Genomic DNA, 24,397 nt, shown 5'->3' with positions numbered 1-24,397 from the left:
ACCCATTCCGGTGTTACTACTCTGTGTTACAGTATCGTAATAAAGTTCATGACCAATTATACCTGCCTGATTCTGTGCTGCTATTGGGTCCAAGCTATACCCGTTACACCCTTGAATACAACAAATGCCATTGTTATAGTCATCAGTAAAGCAGAAAAAGAGATGAGAGAAAGAATCTGAGTCTGACTAACAAAGATCTTAGACAAGTCCCATGAATAGGACTTAGAAAGGTTCCCTTTTACCTGGAGGAAGTGAGTGTAATCAAAGAGTTGTTGTTTCTTACAAGAACAAGTTCGGACTACGAAAGATTGGGGATGGATGCACAATAATTTGACTGCTGTTTAAGGAAGGAATAGAGCACTTATAGACAGCCTGGTGAGGAATGGACATCTTTAAAGTGATTAGCTGATTATTATCTCATTGCTGATTTTGATCTTTGAAGCAGTGTACCTTTTCTGCAAAGTGGTTTAGGATGTTTTGAGGACTTGAAAGACTCTCAATAAAATTAATGGTATATTTTCTATTTTCTTGATGTAGGGTATCTCTGATATCAGATATAGGTGTTATGCATTACCCGGAATCTTATCAGCAAAACACTGCTAAAGAACAAACCATGCTACAATATGCTGAAAACTTCAGGCAACAGTACGAATATCTATATCCAGACAGAAAGCCTTTACTTCTGAGTCCTCTTAATGAATGTAAAATGCAGGTATGTAGTTTCATGAATAGCATATTATAAAGAATCGGTGTCATTAATGATGATGTTCTTGTATTTTATTTCTATTCGCACTTTTCTATTCGATTTTAACATTTTTTTAACACTATTGGATGAGTTATCAGACTGAATGAGTCGGAGAGCCACAGAGTGATACAGTGTGGAAAAAGGCCCTTTGGCCCAACATGCCCATATCAGCCAATATGTCCCTGCTACACTACTCCCACCTGCCTGTGTTGGGTCCATATCCCTCCAAACCTGTCTTATCCAAGAATGAGTTATCATTCTTCAGACTGAAGAAGGGTCCCAATTCGAAACATCACCTATCCATGTTCTCCAGGGATGCTGCTTGACCCACTGAGTTACTCCAGCACTTAGTACCTTTTTTTGCGATAACTATCTATATGGCTGAAAAAACAACATTTGTCTAGAGAATGAGATTATGTTAAAACTCTAGGTTAATACACTTTGCAGCATTTCACCCTCTGTGTTGAACATTAGTTTCAATGGGAATATTATATATGGATATGCTACTAGAATCATCTGCCACTGCTTCCAGCTTTTCATAAGTCTAAATTAGACTGAGAAATAGGCAAAATGAGGACAGGGCTGAGAAGGAAAATCATCACTGTATCATCACCACATTGACTTTCTGGTTAAAATCTATTATAACTATATGGTGGCGCTGCCATAGCAGCTGCGGCTCGCCTGCAGTCCGTCTGTTTTTTAAATTTTTTTTTGTTGTTCTTTTGTCCTGTTTTAGTTAATTTTTGGTTTATTCGGTTGTGTATGTGTGTGGATGGAGGGGAGAAACATGTTTTTGGTCTCTTCCTTTGGGGGGGGATGCGACTTCTCTTGTCATATCCCCCGTCTCCGCCTACGCCGAGGCCTAATAGTGGAGCTGGCGGCCTCAGAGCTGGGGCAGCGGCGACCCGGCCTTGGAGCTGGGGCAGCGGCAGCAGCGACCCAGCCTCGGAGCTGGGGCAGCGGCAGCAGCGACCCAGCCTCGGAGCTGGGGCAGTGTTCCGGCAGGAGCGGCCACCCGATCCGACGGCGGGCCCAGTGGACGACATCGTCGGGAGCTCGCAGGTCACAGGTTGGTGACCTGTTCTCCGGAGCCTCCACAACAACAGCTGGGTCCGCTGAACTGGAGGGCCGCAGCTTCGACCACCCCGGGCCGCGGAGTTGAACCGGCCCATTTGCGGAGCTCGGATTCAGCCGCGGGACTGACATTACTTACCATCGCCCGGCAGGGTCACAACATCTGAAGCCTGGATCGCCTCGGCGCAGAAGGAGAATAAGAAGGGATGAGACAAAGACTTAAGACTTTTGCCTTCCATCACAGTGAGGAGGTGCCTGGTGAACTCACTGTAATGGATGTTAATTTGTGTTTATTGTGCGTTTTTGTCATTTTTACTATATGTAGGACTGCAAGGCAACAAAATTTCGTTCAGACCGCAAGGTCTGAATGACAATAAAGGCTACTTTGATTTTGACTTTGACTTTTGTTTCAATTCTTGTTGAACTTATTGTTACATTGAATTACAATTAATGTACTAAACTCAATATTGTGTATTAGATACCTTAGGATTTTGTTGACAGAATGGAGGGGTATAACTAACATAAATAAGAAAAATCTCAACTGACATCTTTAAGCAGAAGACTCTAATACAATTGACAAAAGAACCTGAGAAGGGCACAAAATTATTTCTGTTTTACACTGAATTATTAACATTGGATCAAAAGACAAGGGAATATGTTGAGTAGCCAGTGAAGGTGCAGTGCATTGGGCCAAGATAGATGCGAAGAGCTGGCACCAGCATGATAAACCAAATGGCCTCTCTCTGTGCTATTTGTTTTTGTACTTATCAACAGTGCTTAAAGAATTCATTTGAATTCATCTGCCTCGACTATTCTATGAATGGTTTGAATTATTGCCTATTTTGAACATTCTTTAATCTACGAGTTTCATTTTGATCGTTTGCATTTTAAAGCTAAGGACACGCAACAGGATGTCATGTTGGTGCTACCAGTTTGAAGTACACATCTGGTTCTTCTTGTCCCTTCAAGATCAAGTGTGATATTTGTCTTCATTATTCTAATGTCTGATATGTCCCCTATTGAGATCCATTTCATTCTGGGTCAGGGGAAATTGCCGAGAGTCCCATTCCAGATTTACTCCAGAAGTTACCCCAGTGTTCTGATTTGTCTTAGGCCAACCTATGTAGATCTGTGATTGGTAAATAGGGGTAAACATTTCATTGGCAGCAGGTTGAACAGTGAAGTCATGTCTAACTTACTGGATGTTCAGATTACACAATTTCAGCTGTGGAATTTTAATTAAAACATTTAGATTTCTTTGATTAAACCTAGTCTCAATCACGATGCCCTGGAAACTACCTGTACTAGATTGTCATGAAAACGTATCTGGTTCACTCATGTCCTTGAGGGAATAAAATCTGGTGCCCTTACCTGTGTTGGACTTGATGTTACTCCAGATTCGCATCAATGCAGTTGACTCCCAAAAGCCTGCATGCAAATTTGGTTATATTGAAATAGTTAAAACAGGAAAATAATAACATTGATGGACTACTCAGCATAAAACTATGCACTAAATTAGGCATAGCATATCTCCCAACCCTCTTGATCTTGCAAAGTCCTGATTTACATTAGGAACAGCTGCCCAAATTGGGAGAACTGTTCAACAGATTGGTCAAGCAAAAGGTGGACATAGCGGCAATGAATTTCCTACTTGGCTAATCCAATATGTGAACGTGGATTAAGGAAAGAATATGGTGGACAACAGTAATACTTTGGATTGTTATAGCAGCTTAAATGCAGCAAGATGTCCAAAGTATTACACCTCTCTCAGTGATATTTTGGATTCTGGAGTTTGCAAATTTTTATTTGCCTCACCAGTAATGGTTAAAGTCTTATGCTCCTAAATTCCATCTGCAATCTTCTCTATACCTCTACCACATCAATCTTCCTTTAAGGCAACAGTTAAAATCAGCCTCATGTGGGTTGGTTTCATATTTTATTTACTCAATACTTCTGTGAAATGTCATGTGGCATTTTGTTAAAGGCTGTACATAAATCTACTGTTATATTCAGATAAAAACAAAAAACTCTTGGGTCAATCCTGGATGGTATGCAAGCCTATTACTTGATTAGCAGTAGAGGGGCACACCAAAACAAGTGAGAGCTCGGAAGGCTGAGCCCTGGGAGAAAGGGCACAATTTAAAAATCCATCCATTGTTTAATTCCTCTCCGACATAAAATATTTTCATGGATGATTTATTTTTCATTGTAAGTTTATGCATGCAAGTGCAATTCATCTGATTACCAAATAGGTGAAGATTGTTCCTAGAGCAACATACTTTTGATTCCAAGAGTTCAGGACCACAGAGCAGACTGACCCCTCATCTCCTTACTATGGGCTGTGAGATTCATTCAGTTTTGCCTTCCAACCAAATGATTTTTAAAATAATTTTTCAGGTCAATTTCACAATCTTTTCTGGTGAATAAATGGATGCATCAGAACATTGCAGTTATGTAACATTCTGATATCGAATAGACCAAAGTCTATGTTTTACTGATTAAAGAATAGAAAGGATAAAGCTCCGTTGCTGGCAACATCTTCATAAATCATTGCACTCTTTCCAGCTTAATGATATTCCTCCTATACAGGGTGACCAAAAGCACTCTCACCAATGTTTTGTACAACTGTAAAATAACATTGCAACGTCTATATTCAGTACCCTGACTGATGAAAGCCAGTGTACCCAAAGCCTTCTTTATCCTATCTACCTGTGACGCAATCTTCAGGGGACTATGTACCTGTGACAATGAAATCTTTGCCATGGATTGACTGAACTCTTTAGCCTTGGTTGGTCTGAAATCTATGTGCCTGCAATTTGACTGAAGTATGGCGATGTGCAGGCTGCATAACTGACTTTGGTGTGCTGGCTGCAGAACATTGCTGGAAGAGGGCCATTGTGAAGTCAACACAAAGTCCTGATCCTTCAGTGTGTGGTGCACAGATGATGCACAGATATTGCTAGCAATGTGAAAACAATGCAAGTCATACCACCTATGTATGTGATCATGAATGATTCCTGCTCTAATTAGAAGATGATGGAAATGCTAAAATGTTAATTTTCTTATCATCAACAGAAGTTTGTGAGCACCACTCTACGGCCTACTTTGCTGAACCACAAGGAACTATACACTTGGAAAGGGTGTGCCACATTTGTTTCTGACTTTCTAATAGTGGATTCATTAGACCTCATCACTGAAGTGGTGAGTAATTGTGCATTACACCAGTAATACTGTCTGGTTGAAAAGGTCATCTCGGTTCAACAGTTTCTCACAGCAAGATTTGGCCCTTTTCATTGGTTCTACCATTATTAAGAGGTTTCTGATCGAAAAGAGTGAGCTAAGAAAGTGTTGCCAAGTGTAGATAGGTTTGGTATATGGTCAAGATGAAAGGCTTTCACTCTTAAGGTTTACTAACATCCTTTAGGGAAAAACATCTATCACCCTCCCCATATCTTATACTAGAAATACAGCAATGTGTTTTTTTTTTCTAGACTATCCTCAAATATCAGAAGTCGTGGTTTAAGTGTAGGTAGTGATGAGCAATAAATTCCGGTGGTGTGAGTGAATTCTACAAAAACAAATACATGAAATACAGAGAATTTTGATGATCGGCAAATGACACAACAGATGTTCCTGGAGAGTTGAAGAGGATGGGGTTGTGTGCTTTTAAGAACCTAGATGATAGGCTGTAGGTGGCAGTGGCAGAGGGGGACAGAGAAGAGGATACCTCCTGCACCCTCGGAGGCACTCCTGGGTTTCCAAGATCAGCTGCGAGTGGCTTCCCATTGCACAGACTTGGAACGGTGGCTGTGGGAGGCGACGGACGAGACATTTTCAGGACGACATGTCAGGATCAGTGTCAGTGGAGTGGGCTGCTGGATGCCCTGCATTAGCCTGGGGATCTATTAGATTGGGTCCCGCTCCAAGAGGCCGAGCATGTGGAGTAGATGTGGCCTGCAGCGGAGCAGTGGTGAAAGGATATCAACATCACCTGGCCAGGCCAAGCCCTGCAACTCCAACCCTGTGCCGCCGCCAGGACAACAGACCTTCATGGCCAAGTTAAGAGTCTATATTTTAAGAACTTTGATTCTTAAAGATTACATGATGGCGCTGGAAATATTTCGATTCTTATGTTCTGCCTCCGTGCAATCCACTATTCATACACTCTTGTACTTAAGTGTAATTGTGCATATGAATCGTAAATTTTTTCCTGAAATGTATGCTAAATAAGAATTTCACTTTACCTACAGTAGGTACAGGTGACAACAAAGCGATATTGAACCATTGATCATTAATATCTCTTTCATAATATCAGTACTCCATTGAAGACGCCTAATGGACAAATTTCATCTGCAATCTTCTCTATACCTCTACCACATCAATCTTCCTTTAAGGCAACAGTTAAAATCTGCCTCATGTGGGTTGGTTTCATATTTTATTTACTCAATACTTCTGTGAAATGTCATGTGGCATTTTGTTAAAGGCTGTACATAAATCTACTGTTATATTCAGATAAAAACAAAAAACTCTTGGGTCAATCCTGGATGGTATGCAAGCCTATTACTTGATTAGCAGTAGAGGGGCACACCAAAACAAGTGAGAGCTCGGAAGGCTGAGCCCTGGGAGAAAGGGCACAATTTAAAAATCCATCCATTGTTTAATTCCTCTCCGACATAAAATATTTTCATGGATGATTTATTTTTCATTGTAAGTTTATGCATGCAAGTGCAATTCATCTGATTACCAAATCGGTGAAGATTGTTACTGGAGCAACATACTTTTGATTCCAAGAGTTCAGGACCACAGAGCAGACTGACCCCTCATCTCCTTACTATGGGCTGTGAGATTCATTCAGTTTTGCCTTCCAACCAAATGATTTTTAAAATAATTTTTCAGGTCAATTTCACAATCTTTTCTGGTGAATAAATGGATGCATCAGAACATTGCAGTTATGTAACATTCTGATATCGAATAGACCAAAGTCTATGTTTTACTGATTAAAGAATAGAAAGGATAAAGCTCCGTTGCTGGCAACATCTTCATAAATCATTGCACTCTTTCCAGCTTAATGATATTCCTCCTATACAGGGTGACCAAAAGCACTCTCACCAATGTTTTGTACAACTGTAAAATAACATTGCAACGTCTATATTCAGTACCCTGACTGATGAAAGCCAGTGTACCCAAAGCCTTCTTTATCCTATCTACCTGTGACGCAATCTTCAGGGGACTATGTACCTGTGACAATGAAATCTTTGCCATGGATTGACTGAACTCTTTAGCCTTGGTTGGTCTGAAATCTATGTGCCTGCAATTTGACTGAAGTATGGCGATGTGCAGGCTGCATAACTGACTTTGGTGTGCTGGCTGCAGAACATTGCTGGAAGAGGGCCATTGTGAAGTCAACACAAAGTCCTGATCCTTCAGTGTGTGGTGCACAGATGATGCACAGATATTGCTAGCAATGTGAAAACAATGCAAGTCATACCACCTATGTATGTGATCATGAATGATTCCTGCTCTAATTAGAAGATGATGGAAATGCTAAAATGTTAATTTTCTTATCAACAGAAGTTTGTGAGCACCACTCTACGGCCTACTTTGCTGAACCACAAGGAACTATACACTTGGAAAGGGTGTGCCACATTTGTTTCTGACTTTCTAATAGTGGATTCATTAGATCTCATCACTGAAGTGGTGAGTAATTGTGCATTACACCAGTAATACACTGTCTGGTTGAAAAGGTCATCTTGGTTCCACAGTTTCTCACAGCAAGATTTGGCCCTTTTCATTGGTTCTACCATTATTAAGAGGTTTCTGATCGAAAAGAGTGAGCTAAGAAAGTGTTGCTAAGTGTAGATAGGTTTGGTATATGGTCAAGATGAAAGGCTTTCACTCTTAAGGTTTACTAACATCCTTTAGGGAAAAACATCTATCACCCTCCCCATATCTTATACCAGAAATACAGCAATGTGTTTTTTTTTTCTAGACTATCCTCAAATATCGGAAGTCGTGGTTTAAGTGTAGGTAGTGATGAGCAATAAATTCCGGTGGTGTGAGTGAATTCTATAAAAACAAATACATGAAATACAGAGAATTTTGATGATCGGCAAATGACACAACAGATGTTCCTGGAGAGTTGAAGAGGGTGGGGTTGTGTGCTTTTATGAACCTAGATGATAGGCTGTAGATGGCAGTGGCAGAGGGGGACAGAGAAGAGGATACCTCCCGCACCCTCGGAGGCACTCCTGGGTTTCCAAGATCAGCTGCGAGTGGCTTCCCATTGCACAGACTTGGAACGGTGGCTGTGGGAGGCGACGGACGAGACATTTTCAGGACGACATGTCAGGATCAGTGTGTTAGTGGAGTGGACTGCTGGATGCCCTGCATTAGCCTGGGGATCTATTAGATTGGGTCCCGCTCCAAGAGGCCGAGCATGTGGAGTAGATGTGGCCTGCAGTGGCGTAGAGCAGCGGAGCAGTGGTGAAAGGATATCAACATCACCTGGCCAGGCCAAGCCCTGCAACTCCAACCCTGTGCCACCGCCAGGACAACAGACCTTCATGGCCAAGTTAAGAGTCTATATTTTAAGAACTTTGATTCTTAAAGATTACATGATGGCGCTGGAAATATTTCGATTCTTATGTTCTGCCTCAGTGCAATCCACTATTCATACACTCTTGTACTTAAGTGTAATTGTGCATATGAATCGTAAATTTTTTCCTGAAATGTATGCTAAATAAGAATTTCACTTTACCTACAGTAGGTACAGGTGACAACAAAGTGATATTGAACCATTGATCATTAATATCTCTTTCATAATATCAGTACTCCATTGAGGACGCCTAATGGACACAGTTTCAGAGCTTGGTGCAGACTGCGTCTCCTGCTCAAAACTGGCACGTAAACCGATATTTTGACTATTCATTTGTTGCTAACAAGACAAAAAAAATCTGAAAATACTCATCAAGTAAGGTACCAACTGTGGAGATAGAAAATAAGATCTTTTATCAGAACCAGGAAAAGTCAGAATTCAATTTGGAGCCCAAAACAGACTAAATGAGACAAATAATGGATGAGGTTGAGAGGGCAGCCACTGTCACGTACCTGGGTACAGTAAATGCTTGGTTTTGCATGCTATCCAAACAGATCAGATATACATAGAAACATAGAAAATAGGTGCAGGAGGACGCCATTCGGCTCTTCGAGACAGCACCGCCATTCATTGTGATCATGGTTGATCATCCACAATCAGTAACCCGTTCCTGCTTTCAATCAATCAATCAATCAACCTTTATTGTCATCTTGCAAGCAACAGTTGTACAGTGCAAAATGAAAAGACGTTTCCCAGGGAATAGCGGAGCATCACACATGAAATTTAAAACATTTCACACATAATAACACTAAAAACAATCCAGTCCCTGAGGGAACAGTATAAATAGTTAAAAGCAGGTAAAACACAACGTTAAAATCCAATAAACCAATCATAAAATTGTCCGGGGCAGCTGATTTGAGTGGCCAGTGCCAGTTATTAAAGTGTCCGTGCCAGCTGCAGAATCAAGTGACTGTGAGTACAGAGTGTCTGTTTAGCAGCCTCACAGCCTGTGGTAGGAAGGCTCCCCATATCCCTTGAATCCGCTAACCCCGAAAGCTCTATCTAACTCGCTTTTAAATTCATCCAGTGAATTGGCCTCCACTGCCTTCTATGGCAGAGAATTCCACAAATTCACAACTCTCTGGGTGAAAAAGTTTTTTTCTCATCTCAGTTTTAAATGGCCTCCCCTTTATTCTTAGACTGTGGCCCCTGGTTCTGAACTCCCCCGACATTGGGAACATTTTTCCTGCATCTAGCCTGCCCAGTCCTTTTATAATTTTATGTTTCTATAAGATACCCTCTCATCCTTCTAAATTCCAGTGAATACAAGCCGAGTCTTTCCAATCTTTCCTCATATACACAAATACAATTTTCAAACTCAATAAATATTTTAGAGCGAAGGGGAAAGTATAGAGTGGCATAGAGGGAGATACAAGCATAGAAACAGGCCCTTCAGCCCATCGAGTCTATGCTATCGAACATCCACTTACACTAATCCTATTTTCAAGCCATCTAATTTTATTCTCCTGACATTCTCACCAAGATCTCCTTGTTTCATCTACACACTCGTGGCAATTTACAGCTGCCAACCAAACTACACATCTTTGGAAGGGAGGTACTGTAAGTAGAGCACCTAAGGGAAACCCATGCAACCAGAGGAGGAATGTGCAAACTCCATACAGAAAGGCAAGGGTTTTATTCTTTCTTGGAAATCTGACGGTTTCTAAAAAAATTATCAAATCCCAAACACCGGTCTCACCTTCTGTAGTTGGAACATCAGAGGTGCGAATGAGCCAATTAAAAGAGGTAAAATTCTGGCACAATTAAAATCATTAAATATGGATATTGCGTTCCTACAAGAGACACATTTGAAACAACAAACTCAGATCAGATTAAGGGCAAATTGGATAGGTCAAACCTATTACTCCTCATTCACCTCTAAAGCAAGAGGCACGGCCATTATAATTCAGAAGGGCATACCTTTTAAATTAAAGAATTCCATATCTGATAAAGAGGGAAGATATGTTATAGTCACAGGAGAAATTTACAATACACCATTAACTATGATAAATATTTACGCGCCTAATTTTGATAACCCACAATTTTTTAGGAAAATAATAGATTTAATCGCAGAGCATAATTTTCAAAATATAATAATGGGGGGAGATTTCAATTGTGTTATAGATCCATATTTAGATAAATCAATAAAGCTAGGGAAGCGTCTTGTTAAAACCAAGACCTGTGAATTTTTAAATACTTATATAAAAAATAATAACATAGCTGATGTTTGGAGAATAGCAAATCCAAGTGGTAGGGAATACTCATTTTACTCATCAGTTCACAAAACTTATTCGCGAATTGACTATTTCTTACTGGACACAAAATTGATCCCGTATACGAATAAACCATCATATCATAATAGTATTATCTCTGATCACTCACCATTGACTTTTATACTTAAAATTGAGGGAATGCCGAGTATAAAGCCTTTTTGGAGGTTCAATGCACACATATTAAATAACCCGCAGGGTTATGAGTATATAAAAGAACAAACAAAACTTTTTTTCGAAATAAATGACACACCGGGTATTTCTGCACCGCTATTATGGGAAACCTTCAAGGCATATCTTCGCGGTGTCATAATCTCTTACCAAAGTTTTAAAAATAAGGAAAATAAAAGAGAACTTCAGCGGATAGAACAGAAGATAAAATTACTAGAACTGGACAATGCAACTGACCCAACCATAAATAAAAATAATAAGATAACTTTACTGAAATATAAAGTCAATAGAATATTATCGGCTAGAGTAATAAGATTATTCCAAATTACAAAACAAGCACACTTCGAATTTGGGGATAAGCCACATAAACTGCTTGCGAGGCAACTGAAGCAACGAGAAAAGGAAAAAACTATTACAAAAATTAAATCGGACAATGGTGAGTTGCTAACATTGCCTAAGGATATTAATAAGAGGTTTGCCCAATTTTATCATAATTTATACACATCCAAAATAAAGACAGATGTAAGTAAAATTACAAATTTTTTAGATAATTGCAAGCTCCCAAAATTGGATAGTTTAGAACAAGAGCAATTAGGAGCACGGATTACTAGTGAAGAAATAAAACAAATAATAAACTCATTGAAAAATGGGAAGACCCCAGGACCAGATGGCTTTAGTAATGAATTTTATAAAAGATTTCAGGAGTCTATTGTACCAAGATTATTGAATTTATACACGCAGGCTTATACTGAAAATAAACTACCAGAAACCCTAGCAGAAGCAACAATAACGCTTATACCAAAAAAAGATAAAGATTTAGATGAGCCTGGTTCTTATAGAGCTATATCACTTCTAAATACGGATCAGAAAATTTTAGCAAAGATTCTAGCTAGAAGGCTAAATAATTATATTAACAATTTAATAAATACGGATCAAACGGGATTTATACCCAAAAGACAATCATTTAATAATTTGAGAAGGCTTTTTAATATAATGTACTCTCATAAGAAGGACAATGAAGATATCTCAGTGGTCACGTTGGATGCAGAGAAGGCATTTGATCAAGTAGAATGGCAGTATTTATACAAGGTACTCCAAAAATTTAATATGGGAGAGAATTTTATCAGATGGATTAAACTACTTTATGATAGACCTACGGCAAGAATATTAACTAACAATACGCTATCTCCAAAATTTTACTTATCAAGGGGTAATAGGCAAGGGTGTGCCTTATCACCATTGCTATTTGCCCTTATGATAGAACCGCTGGCCGAAAGGATTAGAAATCACCCGAATATTCACGGATATAACAGCAAGGACTCAAAGAATAAAATTTCATTATACGCTGATGATATCCTTTTATATATTACTAATACACAAACGAGTATACCCACCTTATTAACACTAATTGAGGAATTCGGCTCTTTTTCAGGATACAGAATAAATTGGAATAAAAGCGAAATTATGTCTTTAAAACCACAGGATTCGAGACACTTACTAAAATTCCCCTTCAAAATTGCAACAGAAAAATTCAAGTACCTGGGTATTCAAATTACGAGAAGACACAAATCATTATTTAGTGCCAATTTTATACCACTATTAAATAAACTGAATGATACGATTACATTTTGGAAAACGCTTCCACTCTCACTGATAGGTAGAATTAACGCTATAAAAATGACTTTCTTACCACAATTAATATATTTGTTTCAAGCAATCCCAATATATATTCCAAAATATTTTTTCAAAAAATTAGATTCCACTATCACTAATTTTATATGGGACTACAGAACACATAGAATTCAACGAAAGCATTTGTGCAAATCTAAAGAAGTGGGGGGTTTATCATTACCTAACTTTATATATTACTACTGGGCAGTGCATATTAAGAACATAATATACTGGCTAGATAGTTCCACTCAGCAGTTGGAGTGGATAAGAATGGAGAAAGAGGAGTGCTATCCGCACGATATAGGAACGATCCTGCTCTCACCGATAAAATTGAATAGTATAATATATAAGAAGAACCCAATTATTCACAATATAATAAGAATTTGGAAACAAATAAAAGTATCCTTGAAATTAAATAATTTATCAGTACTAACCCCACTATTGAACAACCCCGCATTCAAACCTTCTCTCATCGACAACACATATCAACAATGGGATAGACTGGGGATTAGGAAAGTAGGGGACATGTATGAAGTGGGCAAACTGTTATCATCTCAACAATTAAAATTAAAATTTAAATTGAAGGATAATCAATATTTTAAATATATACAGGTATGTGACTTTATGAAGAAACATACACATAGATTTCAAACGATATTTTTAGATCCTTTAGAAGAAGCAATGAATATTAAGGCTGATTCACAAAAATTAATATCATACTTTTATAATAATATATTAAATAGAGAATCACCCTCAACAGAAGCATTAAGGGAAGATTGGGAACAAGAGCTAATGATAAAGATCTCGAAGGATAGATGGGAAAAATATTTGATGAATACACATAACTGTTCTATTAATGCAAGACATAATTTAATTCAATTCAAATTATTACATAGACTATATTATTCAAAAACGAGGTTGAATAAATTTTATCCAAACGTCTCTCCCAGATGCGATAAATGTTTGTTTCAAAACGCTAATATAACACACTCATTTGTTGGATGTACAAAGTTGAATAAATTTTGGAGTGATATATTTGATATATTTACAAAGATTTTCAAGTCAAGAATAGAACCCAAAACGGAATGGATTATATTTGGAATAATAGGAGAAGATACCAATTTAAATAAAGATCAAAATGTTTTTTTTAATTATGGGTTAATAATTGGAAAGAAATTGATACTTAAATTTTGGAAAAATACAACCACACCAACTGTTAAAATGTGGATTAGGAATATGATGGACATAGCACGCCTTGAAGAAATGAGACTCCGACTAATAGATAAATATGACCAATTCTTAAAGAGTTGGTCTCCTTTCATCGACTTTTTGGAATCATGTGATGCAGCGGTGCCGTAAGGATTGCTGATTTCAGTTCATGACGCGGATAGAGCTACATCTCCGAATACAGATTTGAAAATTCTCTTTTAAGGGGCCTTCTCTTCTATTTCTACTTTCCTCTTTCTCTCTTCCTTTTTTTTATTTTTTATATACACACTTCACGTTTTTCTACTCTCTACCATCTATTTTTCCACTTTTTTCCCCTTTCTATTTCTTTCTTTTTCTTGTTCTGCTTACTTCTTTCTTATAACATAAAACTAGAGGTTGTACATAGAATGGATTACGGTATTACATAGTTGGCACCTAAAATTAGGTGCCACTGTACTGTTTTGTGCTGTATTAACTTCTAATAAAATAAACAAACAAAAAAAAAACAAAAAAAAAATCCCAAACACCATAAATTCAATAACTAATGGATAATAAACAATTCCCAACTTCTATCAAGTGCTTCAGGATTGGTGTGCAGAATATAGTTCTAAGCATTGTAGCACATTGGTCCCATAGACTAAGTCCAATGTCCTTAATGGGGTAGAGGTGAATCGAATAGAACCCTAGCTTATGGAAGGGCTGTCAGAAACCTTATAACAGAAGGGAAGAAGCTGTTCCTGCAATCCGGTGGTGCTTTCACGCTTCTGAACATTCTGCCAGACGGGAGCAGGGAGAAGAAGGAACAATCCGGGTGGGATATGTCTTTCATTATGTAGGCTGCTTTTCCGAAGTAGCGTAAATTGTAGATGTAGTCAATGGGGGGAAGTCCGACCTGTGTGATGCACTGGGCTATGTCTACATCTCTGCAATTTCTTACGTGCAGAGGCAGAGCTATTCCCAAACTAAGCTGTGATGCAAACCCAACAGTATGCTTTCTGTGGTGCATCTGTAGAAGTTTGTAAGAATCAATAGGGACATGCCGAATATCCTCAGTCTTCTCAGGAAGTTGAGGCATTCTTGGGGTTGTTGCATCAATGTGGTTGGTCCATGACATATTAACGTCAAGGAACTTGAAGCTCTCAAACATTTCCACTTGGGCACTCAGGTCTGAAGAAGGATCTTGACCCGAAAAGTCACCCATTCCTTCTCTCCAGAGATGGTGCCCGTCCCGCTGAGTTGCTCCAGCTTTTTGTGTCTATCTTTGAAAGAGAAAAACTGGGTCAGTTCTGATAAAGCAAGAAAGGCTTTCTGTATGAAACTGTTGAATTCAATGTTCCTTTGTGAAGGATTGAACGTAGTTCTGAAGTGCTTTGTTGAGTTCTTATGACTGAGTTAGGCAGGATTTTATCTTCCCTGATCCCCGCAAATTTGGAATACTGTCCCCCATTGGGCTGCAGATATCATGTCTTTGAGTTTATTCAAGGTTAAGGGTGACATGTAAAATTAGGAGTAGTGGAGATTCAACAGGAAAATGGGTTTGAGGCCACTGATCAGATCAGCTGTGACTTTACTGCATGGCCTATATGTTCAGCTACTTCATTTGAGCTTGCGTGTTTATGATTGTATGTTACTTTTAAACAACATGCAGTTGTGCTCCTTTAAGTGCCACAGGTATAAACAAGGTGGTGATATTTGGTGGCAAGGTGTTATATTATCTGTAATGGTCAATAATTCAGCAATTGCCGTGAATCATAAAGGGAAAATAGAAAGATTCACCGTAATCTGAATTTGGCATTTAGTTTGTATAAACAAAGAACTGTAAATGCCGGTTATTACATAAAAGGATACAATGTGCTGGAGGAACTTAGTGGGTCAGGCAGCATCCCTGGCGAACATGAACAGTCAGACTGAAGAAGGGTCTCGACCTGAAATGCCACCTATCCATGTTCTGCATGGATGCTGCCTGACCCATGGAGTTCCTGCAGCACTTTGTGTCCTTTTATTTTGGCATTTAGTTTGGTTTCGTTGTGTTTAAATTAAGTTGCAGCTTAACTTAAATGTATATGTATCGATGTTCTCTTTTAACAAGCTGCTGAATCTTTTTCTTTTTGCCTCCTCTAACAGCCATCTTATTTGTTTTCCTCAACCACTATCCTGAAATGTCAAAAAGGAAACTGCTTTGATTTCAGCACCTTGCTCTGCTCAATACTGCTTGGCGTGGGGTACAATGCATACTGTGTCAGCGGGTATGCTACGAAGGAAATGTGTTTGATGGATGAGACGAAGGAAATCTGCCCACTACTGCAAGAAGATGATAAGGCAAGGAGAACATTTTTCCCAGTTAAATATTCTTACAGGCCAGGAATTTTAAAGAATGGCTATCAAAAAAATAGAGATGTGTTACAGTGGGATAGCAGGAATTACTCTTCTGAGTTGTATTGGGGACAGTGTAGAATGTTTTTAACCATGTGTGTGTATAACCGGTGCTTTACATGTTGCACCATTGGAGCTTTACTCGATACAAATCCAAAATTGCGCCTAGTTTGTGTTGGGAGTATTTGATGCACTGGTGTAGAGGAATCTATTCTATGAGGACTGTTCTACCAGCACCAGGAGTGTTTGATGGAAGCTTTCAATCAATCAAGCACTTTATTCATCCCCGAGGGGCAATTTAAAAGGGCGCATTACAGTAGCTTTTTAAAAAAAAAAAAAGAAAGAGACGCAATCAACGAAGAGACAAACATTCAAAGCTACTCTCTGCACCTACCGGTCGACCGCACGAGCAGTGACCCGGCAAGGATTGGGTTGTCAGCAGCAATACAATAATAAAGAACACACAAACATCCACCACAGCCTTCATCACTGTGGTGGAAGGCACAAAAATTTGGCCAGTCCTCCTCCATTCCCCCCCCCCCCCCGTGGACAGGACCAGAGTCCAGAGTCAGTCCAGGATCGGCTCTTCCTCACCGGAGACCGCGGCTTTAGATTGTTGTAGGCCGCAGGCCGGCGGTCAAGATTTAAAGTCCCCGCCGCAGCCAGAACCACCGTAGACTGCAGGGCTGGCGGTCGAAGCACCCCTCCAGGGGTGATGGTAAGTCCATGCCGGCCCCGCGGTAGAAGTTCAGACAAGGATTATTCTACTGTTTATTTAACCACTACAACGTTTGTCCAGGAGTGCTTTCCATAAACACCAGAAAAGGTTCATTTTCACTTCTCCCTCCTTATGCCCCATATTTCCTGTATTTTTAAGAGACCTTTAGGGTATTCCACTATGAAGACAGATGCTGAATATTGTTTAGTCCCATTTTCCCTTTTTATAAAATTTCCTATCCCCAATGGACCACTGTTTATTTGGACCAATGTTTGCTTTCGTTATTCTCTTTTCTCGTTCTTACAATCTTGTTTTATGTATTTTTCTGGCTGGTTTTGCCCCTTTTTTAAAAATATCTTTTCGGTCATACACTCTTTTCTAATTTCTCACAATATTCAGGCCTACCTAATTTTTGCAACATTCTAAACATTTCCTTTCCATCTACAGTAAATTTCAGATTATTCAAAACCATGGTAGAGTTGCTGTCTTACAGTGCCAGAGACCTGGGTTTGATCTTGACTACGGGTGCTGTCTGTATGGAGTTTGTACATTCTACCAGTGACCGCGTGGCTTTCTCTGGGTGTTCCGGTTTCCTCCAACATTCCAAAGTCATGCTGGTTTGTAGGTTAATTGGCTTCTATAAATTGTGCTTAATGTATGGGATGGAACTAATGTATGTGTGATCATTGATTGGCACTGACCCGCTGGACCGAAGGGCCTGTTTCCACGCTGTATCTCTAAACTAAACTAAACTAAATCCTGATAGTCTGGCATCTGACTTGCTCGTCGATCACAAGTCCAGACTGCAAGCTTCCAGATTAGGAGGGGGTTCATAAGTTTATGTGATAGGAGCAGAATTAGCCCTTTCGACCCATCAAGTCTACTAAACCATTCAATCATGGCTGATGTATATCTCCCTCTTAACCCTATTCTCCTGCCTTCTCCCCATAAACCCTGACACCCGTACTACTCAAGAATCTATCTATCTCTGCCTTACAAATACCCACATCCTTCTGTGGCAATTAATTCCACAGATTCACTACCCTCTAACTAAATAAATTCCTCCTTATCTCCTTTCTGAAGGAACATCCATTAATTCTGAGGCTATGACCTCAGGTCCCAGACTCTCCCACTAGTGGAAACATCCTCTCTACATCCAGTATATCCAGACCTTTCACTATTCGGTAAGTTTCAATGAGGTGTGTAGAGTGGCCGAGGCTGGGGTCCTGGTTGTGGGCTTGGTGTGCAGCTGAGCAAGGGTGGAGGACCAGGAGTCTAGAATGTGGCAGGTGTTTGACTGGAGCTGTGGTCTGAATTGTGTCCATGTTTTTCCTGGTCTCTAAACTCTGATCTGGGTTCTCCGAACTGCTGCGGGGGTCAGAGGTTGTGGGGACGGCAGGAGAATGGGGTTAGGAGGGAGAGAAAGATCAGCCATGAGTGAATGGTGAAATAGACTTGATGGGCCAAATGGACTAATTCTGCTCTTATCACTTATGATCTATGAACTCACCAGGTTCATAGTACAGCACAGGAACAGGCCCTCAGCCCACAATGTCTGTGCTGAACATATTGCTCTCATCTCCTCATCTCCTCTGCTGGCATTTGATCCTTACCCACCCATTCTCTGCATATCCATATTCCTATCTGTAAGCCTCTCTTAATAGTCACGATTGTAACTGCTTCCATTACCACTGCTGACAGTGTTCTAGGTACCCAGCTCTTACTGTGTAAAAAAACTTGACCTGCATATCTTCTTTAAATTGTCCACTCTCGCCTTAAAGCTCTGCCCTTCAGTGTTTCACACTTCCATAGACCTTTTATACATTTATTTGTGAATCTTCCAGATATTGTTTGATTCCATAATCAATAATATGACAAAAAAAATACTTTTTCTTTGTATATGTACTTTTTTCTTTAATTCCTTCAAAAATTTCCAACAACAACCTAGTCAGTTGGGATTATAAAGTTTATACTTATACCATTCACCAGGCTTCCTCTTCTTGCGTATGGCGTGCACAGCCTAAAGTTGTAGGCCAACTTGTTCCATTTGATCTTATTTGATTGTGCACGTCAGGTTGATTGCATTCGTCGAAGCAGGGCGGACCACGTGAAGGTTGCAATCTCCCACCCAATTTACTTGAGTGCTTCAGGTATATTGTATCTCAAAACTGTTTTTCATGGTGCCAGGGATAGGAGACAGGAGTATCCATAGTACTGTGTAACTGCCTTAGTTGGAAAATCACTGCAGCTACATTCCCACAAAGACACCAACCAGGTATCTAAATGTCAGCATGATCTCGCATCTCTTCAGTTCATGCCGACCAAAGTTTTCTCCTTGCTATTTTCAATTCCCCTAGTTAACTCATTCTTCTTTCCTTGACTCTCTACATTGTCTTAGCCCAGGTTCAGTAATTCTGGTATCAAATTAGTTGTGAAGTTTGATATGTATTCTGCAAACTTTATGCATTACAGTACTACCAAATTGCCTGGCTGTGCAAGTCAAACAAAAAAGTACATTATTTACAATGTAAATTGGAAACAATTGGCAAAGACGACATTTAAAGAGAGTTAATTTCGGGGGGGGGGGGGGGGGGGGGATAAAGCACACAGGACTTCACCGCTTGTCCGCTGATGTATACATTAGATAATGGATTCACCTGTGATGCATCATGTAGTTGAGCAGACTGTCAATGCATAAAACTCACGGAAAGTTGAGTTGATGGACTGCCGCAGACATCCACAGGGCCTTATGCCAACATAACCGAAAGAGGGAGGGAAAATAATGACAAAAAATGATAAATCCACAATATTGGCAGTACATCATGTCAGCAGTTTCACCTGAACATGATTTTTGACTTCTTTAAAAAGAATAAGAAGAAAGAAATAATACCACCTGTGAAGAAGTACACGGTGAAACCAGTCCGAGAGTTGCAGAGCAAATTTGAAATTAACCAGGAAGCCCGTCGGCGAGCAGAAAAGATATTAGATGATGAACAGAAACAGAAAGATTATGAGGAAATGATAAATGTGAGTATTATCAGTTATCTTTTTTCTTTCTGCGCATATCAGTTATTGACAAAATTAAGAATAGATGTTTTCTCCTTGAAGACAGTCCAAACCAGGATTAGCACTGTTAAAGGGAAGGCCAAATCAGTCCCAACCGCGTAACCCAAAAGAATCCTCTACTTCACAAGAGTGGTCTTTACCATTTTTCATGTCGCGTAATATTTCAATGTCCCATTTGTTCTCAAGAGGCAGAGCCAATGGAGGAATGCATTTGTGAACGTATAGTGCACAAGACCTTGGGTCTCATGCACATTATGGCTTTGGTATGAAAGCTTTGCACAGAAGCTGGTGCACAACCTCCCCCAAGCCAATTCCATCTCAATGCCAATTTAACATTTCTTTTTAGAAGCTGCTCTTTTTCTAACAAATGGTTTTCACATGCCTGAAACTGAGATTTCACACATTCCACATTAGTTGCTGGTCTGTGCACATTCTCGTGGCAAATCTGGCTATGCAATGAAAATCTTACAGTTAAGAGACATGAGAAATATAGCCTTGGTTGTCAGACCTAAACAATGTGAGAGTTTTAGCCAATGATTATACTCGTGTTTGTCATTTTGATTCTACTGAAACAAATGCTTTTTAAGTTGAAGTGTTGAACTAAGGCATAATGCAAATGCATGGATTATTGAATTAAAAATGACGCTGTGGTGCAACTGTAGAGCTGCTGGCTCTCATGCCAGAGACCCGGGTTTGATCAATACATCGGTTGCTGTCAGAATTTGCACATTCTCCCTGTGACACATGGGCTTCCTCTGGGTGCTCTGGTTTCCTCTCGCATCCCAAAAGTGAGCAGGTTTGTAGGTTAATTGGCCTCTGTAAATTGCCAGTAGTGTGTAGGGAGTGTAGAGAAAATGGGATCAATATCAAAGAGAAAATAACATAGAGCTGGTGTGAATGGGTATTCAATGGTTGGCATGGACTCGATGCACTAAAGGCTCTGTTTCCATGCTGTATCTCTAAAAAAAAAAAGTACGGAGAGTACCACATGGGAAATCTCCTCCATGTCTGTATTCTAAATACCTGGTGTCCTCATGAAAAGTTGTTGGTGAACACCCTGCAGCCAATGCAACAATCACCACACACTGCCGCTGTGCCTTTTCTTCTCAGTAAGACCAACAGTAATTAAAGGGAGGACCCAGAGTTCATCTGGAAGCTTCCAAAGCCTTTCCAATTGTTTTAATTAATGGATATTATGTGTCATATCTGTAGAGTTCCCAAACACCAATGCATTCCCTGGAGCCCTTTCCCAGGGAATTGATTAGAGTTCCAACTCCTGATGAAACTGATTGCTGATGGAACTGAGAGAGTTGATTATTCTTCTGAGATGTTCACAGTCACCCTGTACCTTTTGCTGTTCTCATTTTGATCATCTGTGCAAAGAAATCTGAAAGATGCCAATAGAATTTTAGGAAAGGAGCAGATGGAATATTCTGCAATATGTACAGTATATTGCACGTAGGGAACATGAGGTCTTTTGTTGTTTGACATTGACCATACTGAACAGAAAAGAGAAATATTTAACAAAAAGACAATTCTGAATTGTGCATCTTCTCCTGTTTTAGCTGAAAATTAAAGGTGCACGTGATGTCATGTATGGTCTGCGGGTCCATTGTTGGGTTCTGGTGCTTGCAGGCAAAAGAGACGTCCCAGAGAACTTCTTCATTGACCCTTTCACAGGAAACAGCTATGAAACTACAAATGAACGATTCTTGGGGATTGAAAGCATCTGGAACCATAAGAATTACTGGGTGAACATGCAAGACTGCAAATTTGGCGTCAAGGTATTTATTTTCTACCCCACAATGTAGAATTATAGACAATGTGCAGATGTGCTCTAGGTACTCGGGAAGACTAAAATCATTGACTTGTGACCTTATTAATAACTCCTTTTTGTAGTCAAAATTTCTATTGTTTTATTTGGCAACTTACTGAGGCGGCAGTAGATTATTTGTAAAATCCTTGAGTTGAGTTTGTCACTGATCACTGATATTTGTCACTGATGTCACGTATCACATTTGTCACTGATATCACGTATTTCAACCGGAAACATTACCCAGCTCCACACCAGCCTAGCTCCTCTTTTACATAAACACTCATCTGTTTTTACCTCTCGACGTGACTAATCCAATGGCATGTGTCTCGTTGCACTCTTTGCCATCAGTGCGACTAACAAATTTAATTAGCTTCAACATTATTAGCCTCTGCTGCTTTGCAGATACCAGAGCCCTATGCTTTGGAATTACCTCCCTAAACCCCTTCACCTCTCTTTCCTTACAACATACCTCTTTGAGGCTGCTTTTGATGGCCTGTTCTAAAATATTTTCTGGCTTGGCATCAATCCTTGTTTGATAATGCTTGAATAAAGTGCCTTCAGAGATTGTGCTGTAATAATTATGCTAATGAAATCCAAGTTGTTATTGGTCTTGTAGTTTGTTGTCTCCAGCATCACATATACCCAGAAACTTTTAGTTTGATTTTGATAAACTTGAGATTATCAAAACTCTGCCATCTTGCTCCTAACTTCCACCAACTCTTAACCATCTTCCCTTTGCTCACATACTTATATTTATTCTTGTTTAAGCAAACCAGTTATTAAAATCCAATCTCCCCACTTTTAAGAAGGGTGCATTTTCTACCAATGCCAAAAGCAGGAACTATATTCATCTGTCCCCAAAAAGAGCCGTGTGAGCAGTGAGCAGGTGCTATAGACCTGCATGGGGAGGTAGACGCTCCCGCCCTCACGAGTCTCGAGCAGATGGGGCTCGTCAGCCTGGGAAGGCAGTCCATCTAGGAGAGGGTAAACTCTGATTTAAAACCTCCATTGCCTTGTGGCCATATCCAGTCATGGAAAAGACTCCAGGAGTAAACCTCAAGAAAATCCGGAGTCGGAGCCCCTAAGGCAGTTCGTCGTTGTCTACAACCTCGCTCTGGCAGCTCCTGCGACGGCGCTGGTGCCAAACTGTAACGGCCCTGCTGGTCCTTTGGATCGATCTGCGACATGGAGAGGGGGGACGTGCTGCATGGGCAACAGCCTGTCCTCCATATGACATCGCCCAGGCTTGCATCCGACCAGGATGCATCACCCATGGTCAGTCATGACTGAGGGGGGCCTACTACTAATATCCCCTACTGCATCCCCATTTATTAATTGTTCATTTTGCATTCATTAGAAATAGAATACAGTGATTTATAAAGAGTATGCAAAGGAACCTAATTTGGATGAACAAGCACAATCAGGAACCCAGAAGCCTGGGAAAAAATAATATAGGAGGCTTAGGAAGGTCAATCTATCCCAAAGTGCAGAACCACCATCGACTCAACAAATAGAGAAATGCTTTTGCTAGTGATAGATGATTACCAACTGCTGTGGCTGAAGAATATTGCTGAAATTGCATGAACTGATGTCAGGGCAGTTTATGTCCACTAGTGTGAACAATACAGTCAGCAAATAGACATAACATTTTCTTTCATAGATTCTGGGAGATGTATCATAGACACTTACCTCACCATGCCTCACATTAATGGAACCACACACAACAAACCGATGGCATGCAATTCCTCCGTATCCATCTGCCACCCACCAATGATCACACAAGAACCAGCCTGTCATTCTCCTCTGCCCAATAACCCACCTGATTGTTCTGCTAATTCTGTTTAGAAAACATACCCTTGTGAAGAATGATCTTCCTTGAGGAATGGTAATGAATCACAGTAACAGCAGCAGGACGAGAGGTCTGACGGAGAGTCCTGGCAGATGATTCTTCTTTGTCTGAATAGTAACTGATGCTGTCATGCTTTTTGTTTCAGAATGTACGTTTTGACCTTAGTGACCCTGTAAAATGGGAGTATATGCTACCATCTGAGAATCAAGAAATTGTCGCTCCTGATTCGTATGAGTACCTGGATGAGGGTGAAGATGACGTAAGATTGCATAATAATTTTATAATAGATAACACTAGTTAATTTTATTCAGTAATGATTTGAGTCTATACCAAGATATTCCCTTTCTGATGTCCTGAAGGTGCTAACTCTGGGGATTGAATTCCATGTGATAACTGCACACTGGTCCTCATCAGAATAAACCATTCTTCGTATGTGAGTCCAGATAGTGAGTGCTGGCAGGTTGCTTATCCAGAAAATCAGATCATACTTTCATCAAATGCGTGCATCTGGCTGTTTTCAAACACATGGAGCGGAATCAGGCAAAGACAAGCCTCCTGATGAATTACTTGGCAGAGGAAAGCAATTAGCGGAGAACAGGATGGTTAAGGTGATGAGGAGACTTCTTGAGTCGATGCAATCTTTCTGGTGAAGGTGCTCCCACAACGTTAGTTCCCAGATTTACACCCAATGGCAGCAATGGAATGGTGGTATATTTCCAAGTCAAGATGGTTTGTGACGCATCAAAGAACTGCAGAGAAAGGTGCTCCTATTTACTAACT

The 24,397-nt window shown here is 39.9% G+C and overlaps 1 protein-coding gene across 1 annotated transcript in view; it reads left to right on the top strand.

The window, feature by feature from the left end:
- The window catches only part of ccdc135 (coiled-coil domain containing 135), a 70,682-nt gene that overhangs the window by 13,191 nt on the left and 33,094 nt on the right, over positions 1-24,397 (top strand). Inside the window, exons 3-8 of the mRNA XM_055640961.1 lie at positions 538-712; positions 4,895-5,020; positions 15,920-16,114; positions 19,755-19,913; positions 21,518-21,736; positions 23,763-23,876. Coding sequence (XP_055496936.1) covers positions 538-712; positions 4,895-5,020; positions 15,920-16,114; positions 19,755-19,913; positions 21,518-21,736; positions 23,763-23,876 — 988 coding nt within the window. The remainder of the gene's footprint in view (positions 1-537; positions 713-4,894; positions 5,021-15,919; positions 16,115-19,754; positions 19,914-21,517; positions 21,737-23,762; positions 23,877-24,397) is intronic.

This window comes from Leucoraja erinacea, chromosome 9 (genome assembly GCF_028641065.1).
Source record: "Leucoraja erinacea ecotype New England chromosome 9, Leri_hhj_1, whole genome shotgun sequence".
In the NCBI taxonomy this organism is placed as follows: Eukaryota; Metazoa; Chordata; class Chondrichthyes; order Rajiformes; family Rajidae; genus Leucoraja; species Leucoraja erinaceus.
This window is presented reverse-complemented; position numbering and strand designations above follow the sequence as displayed.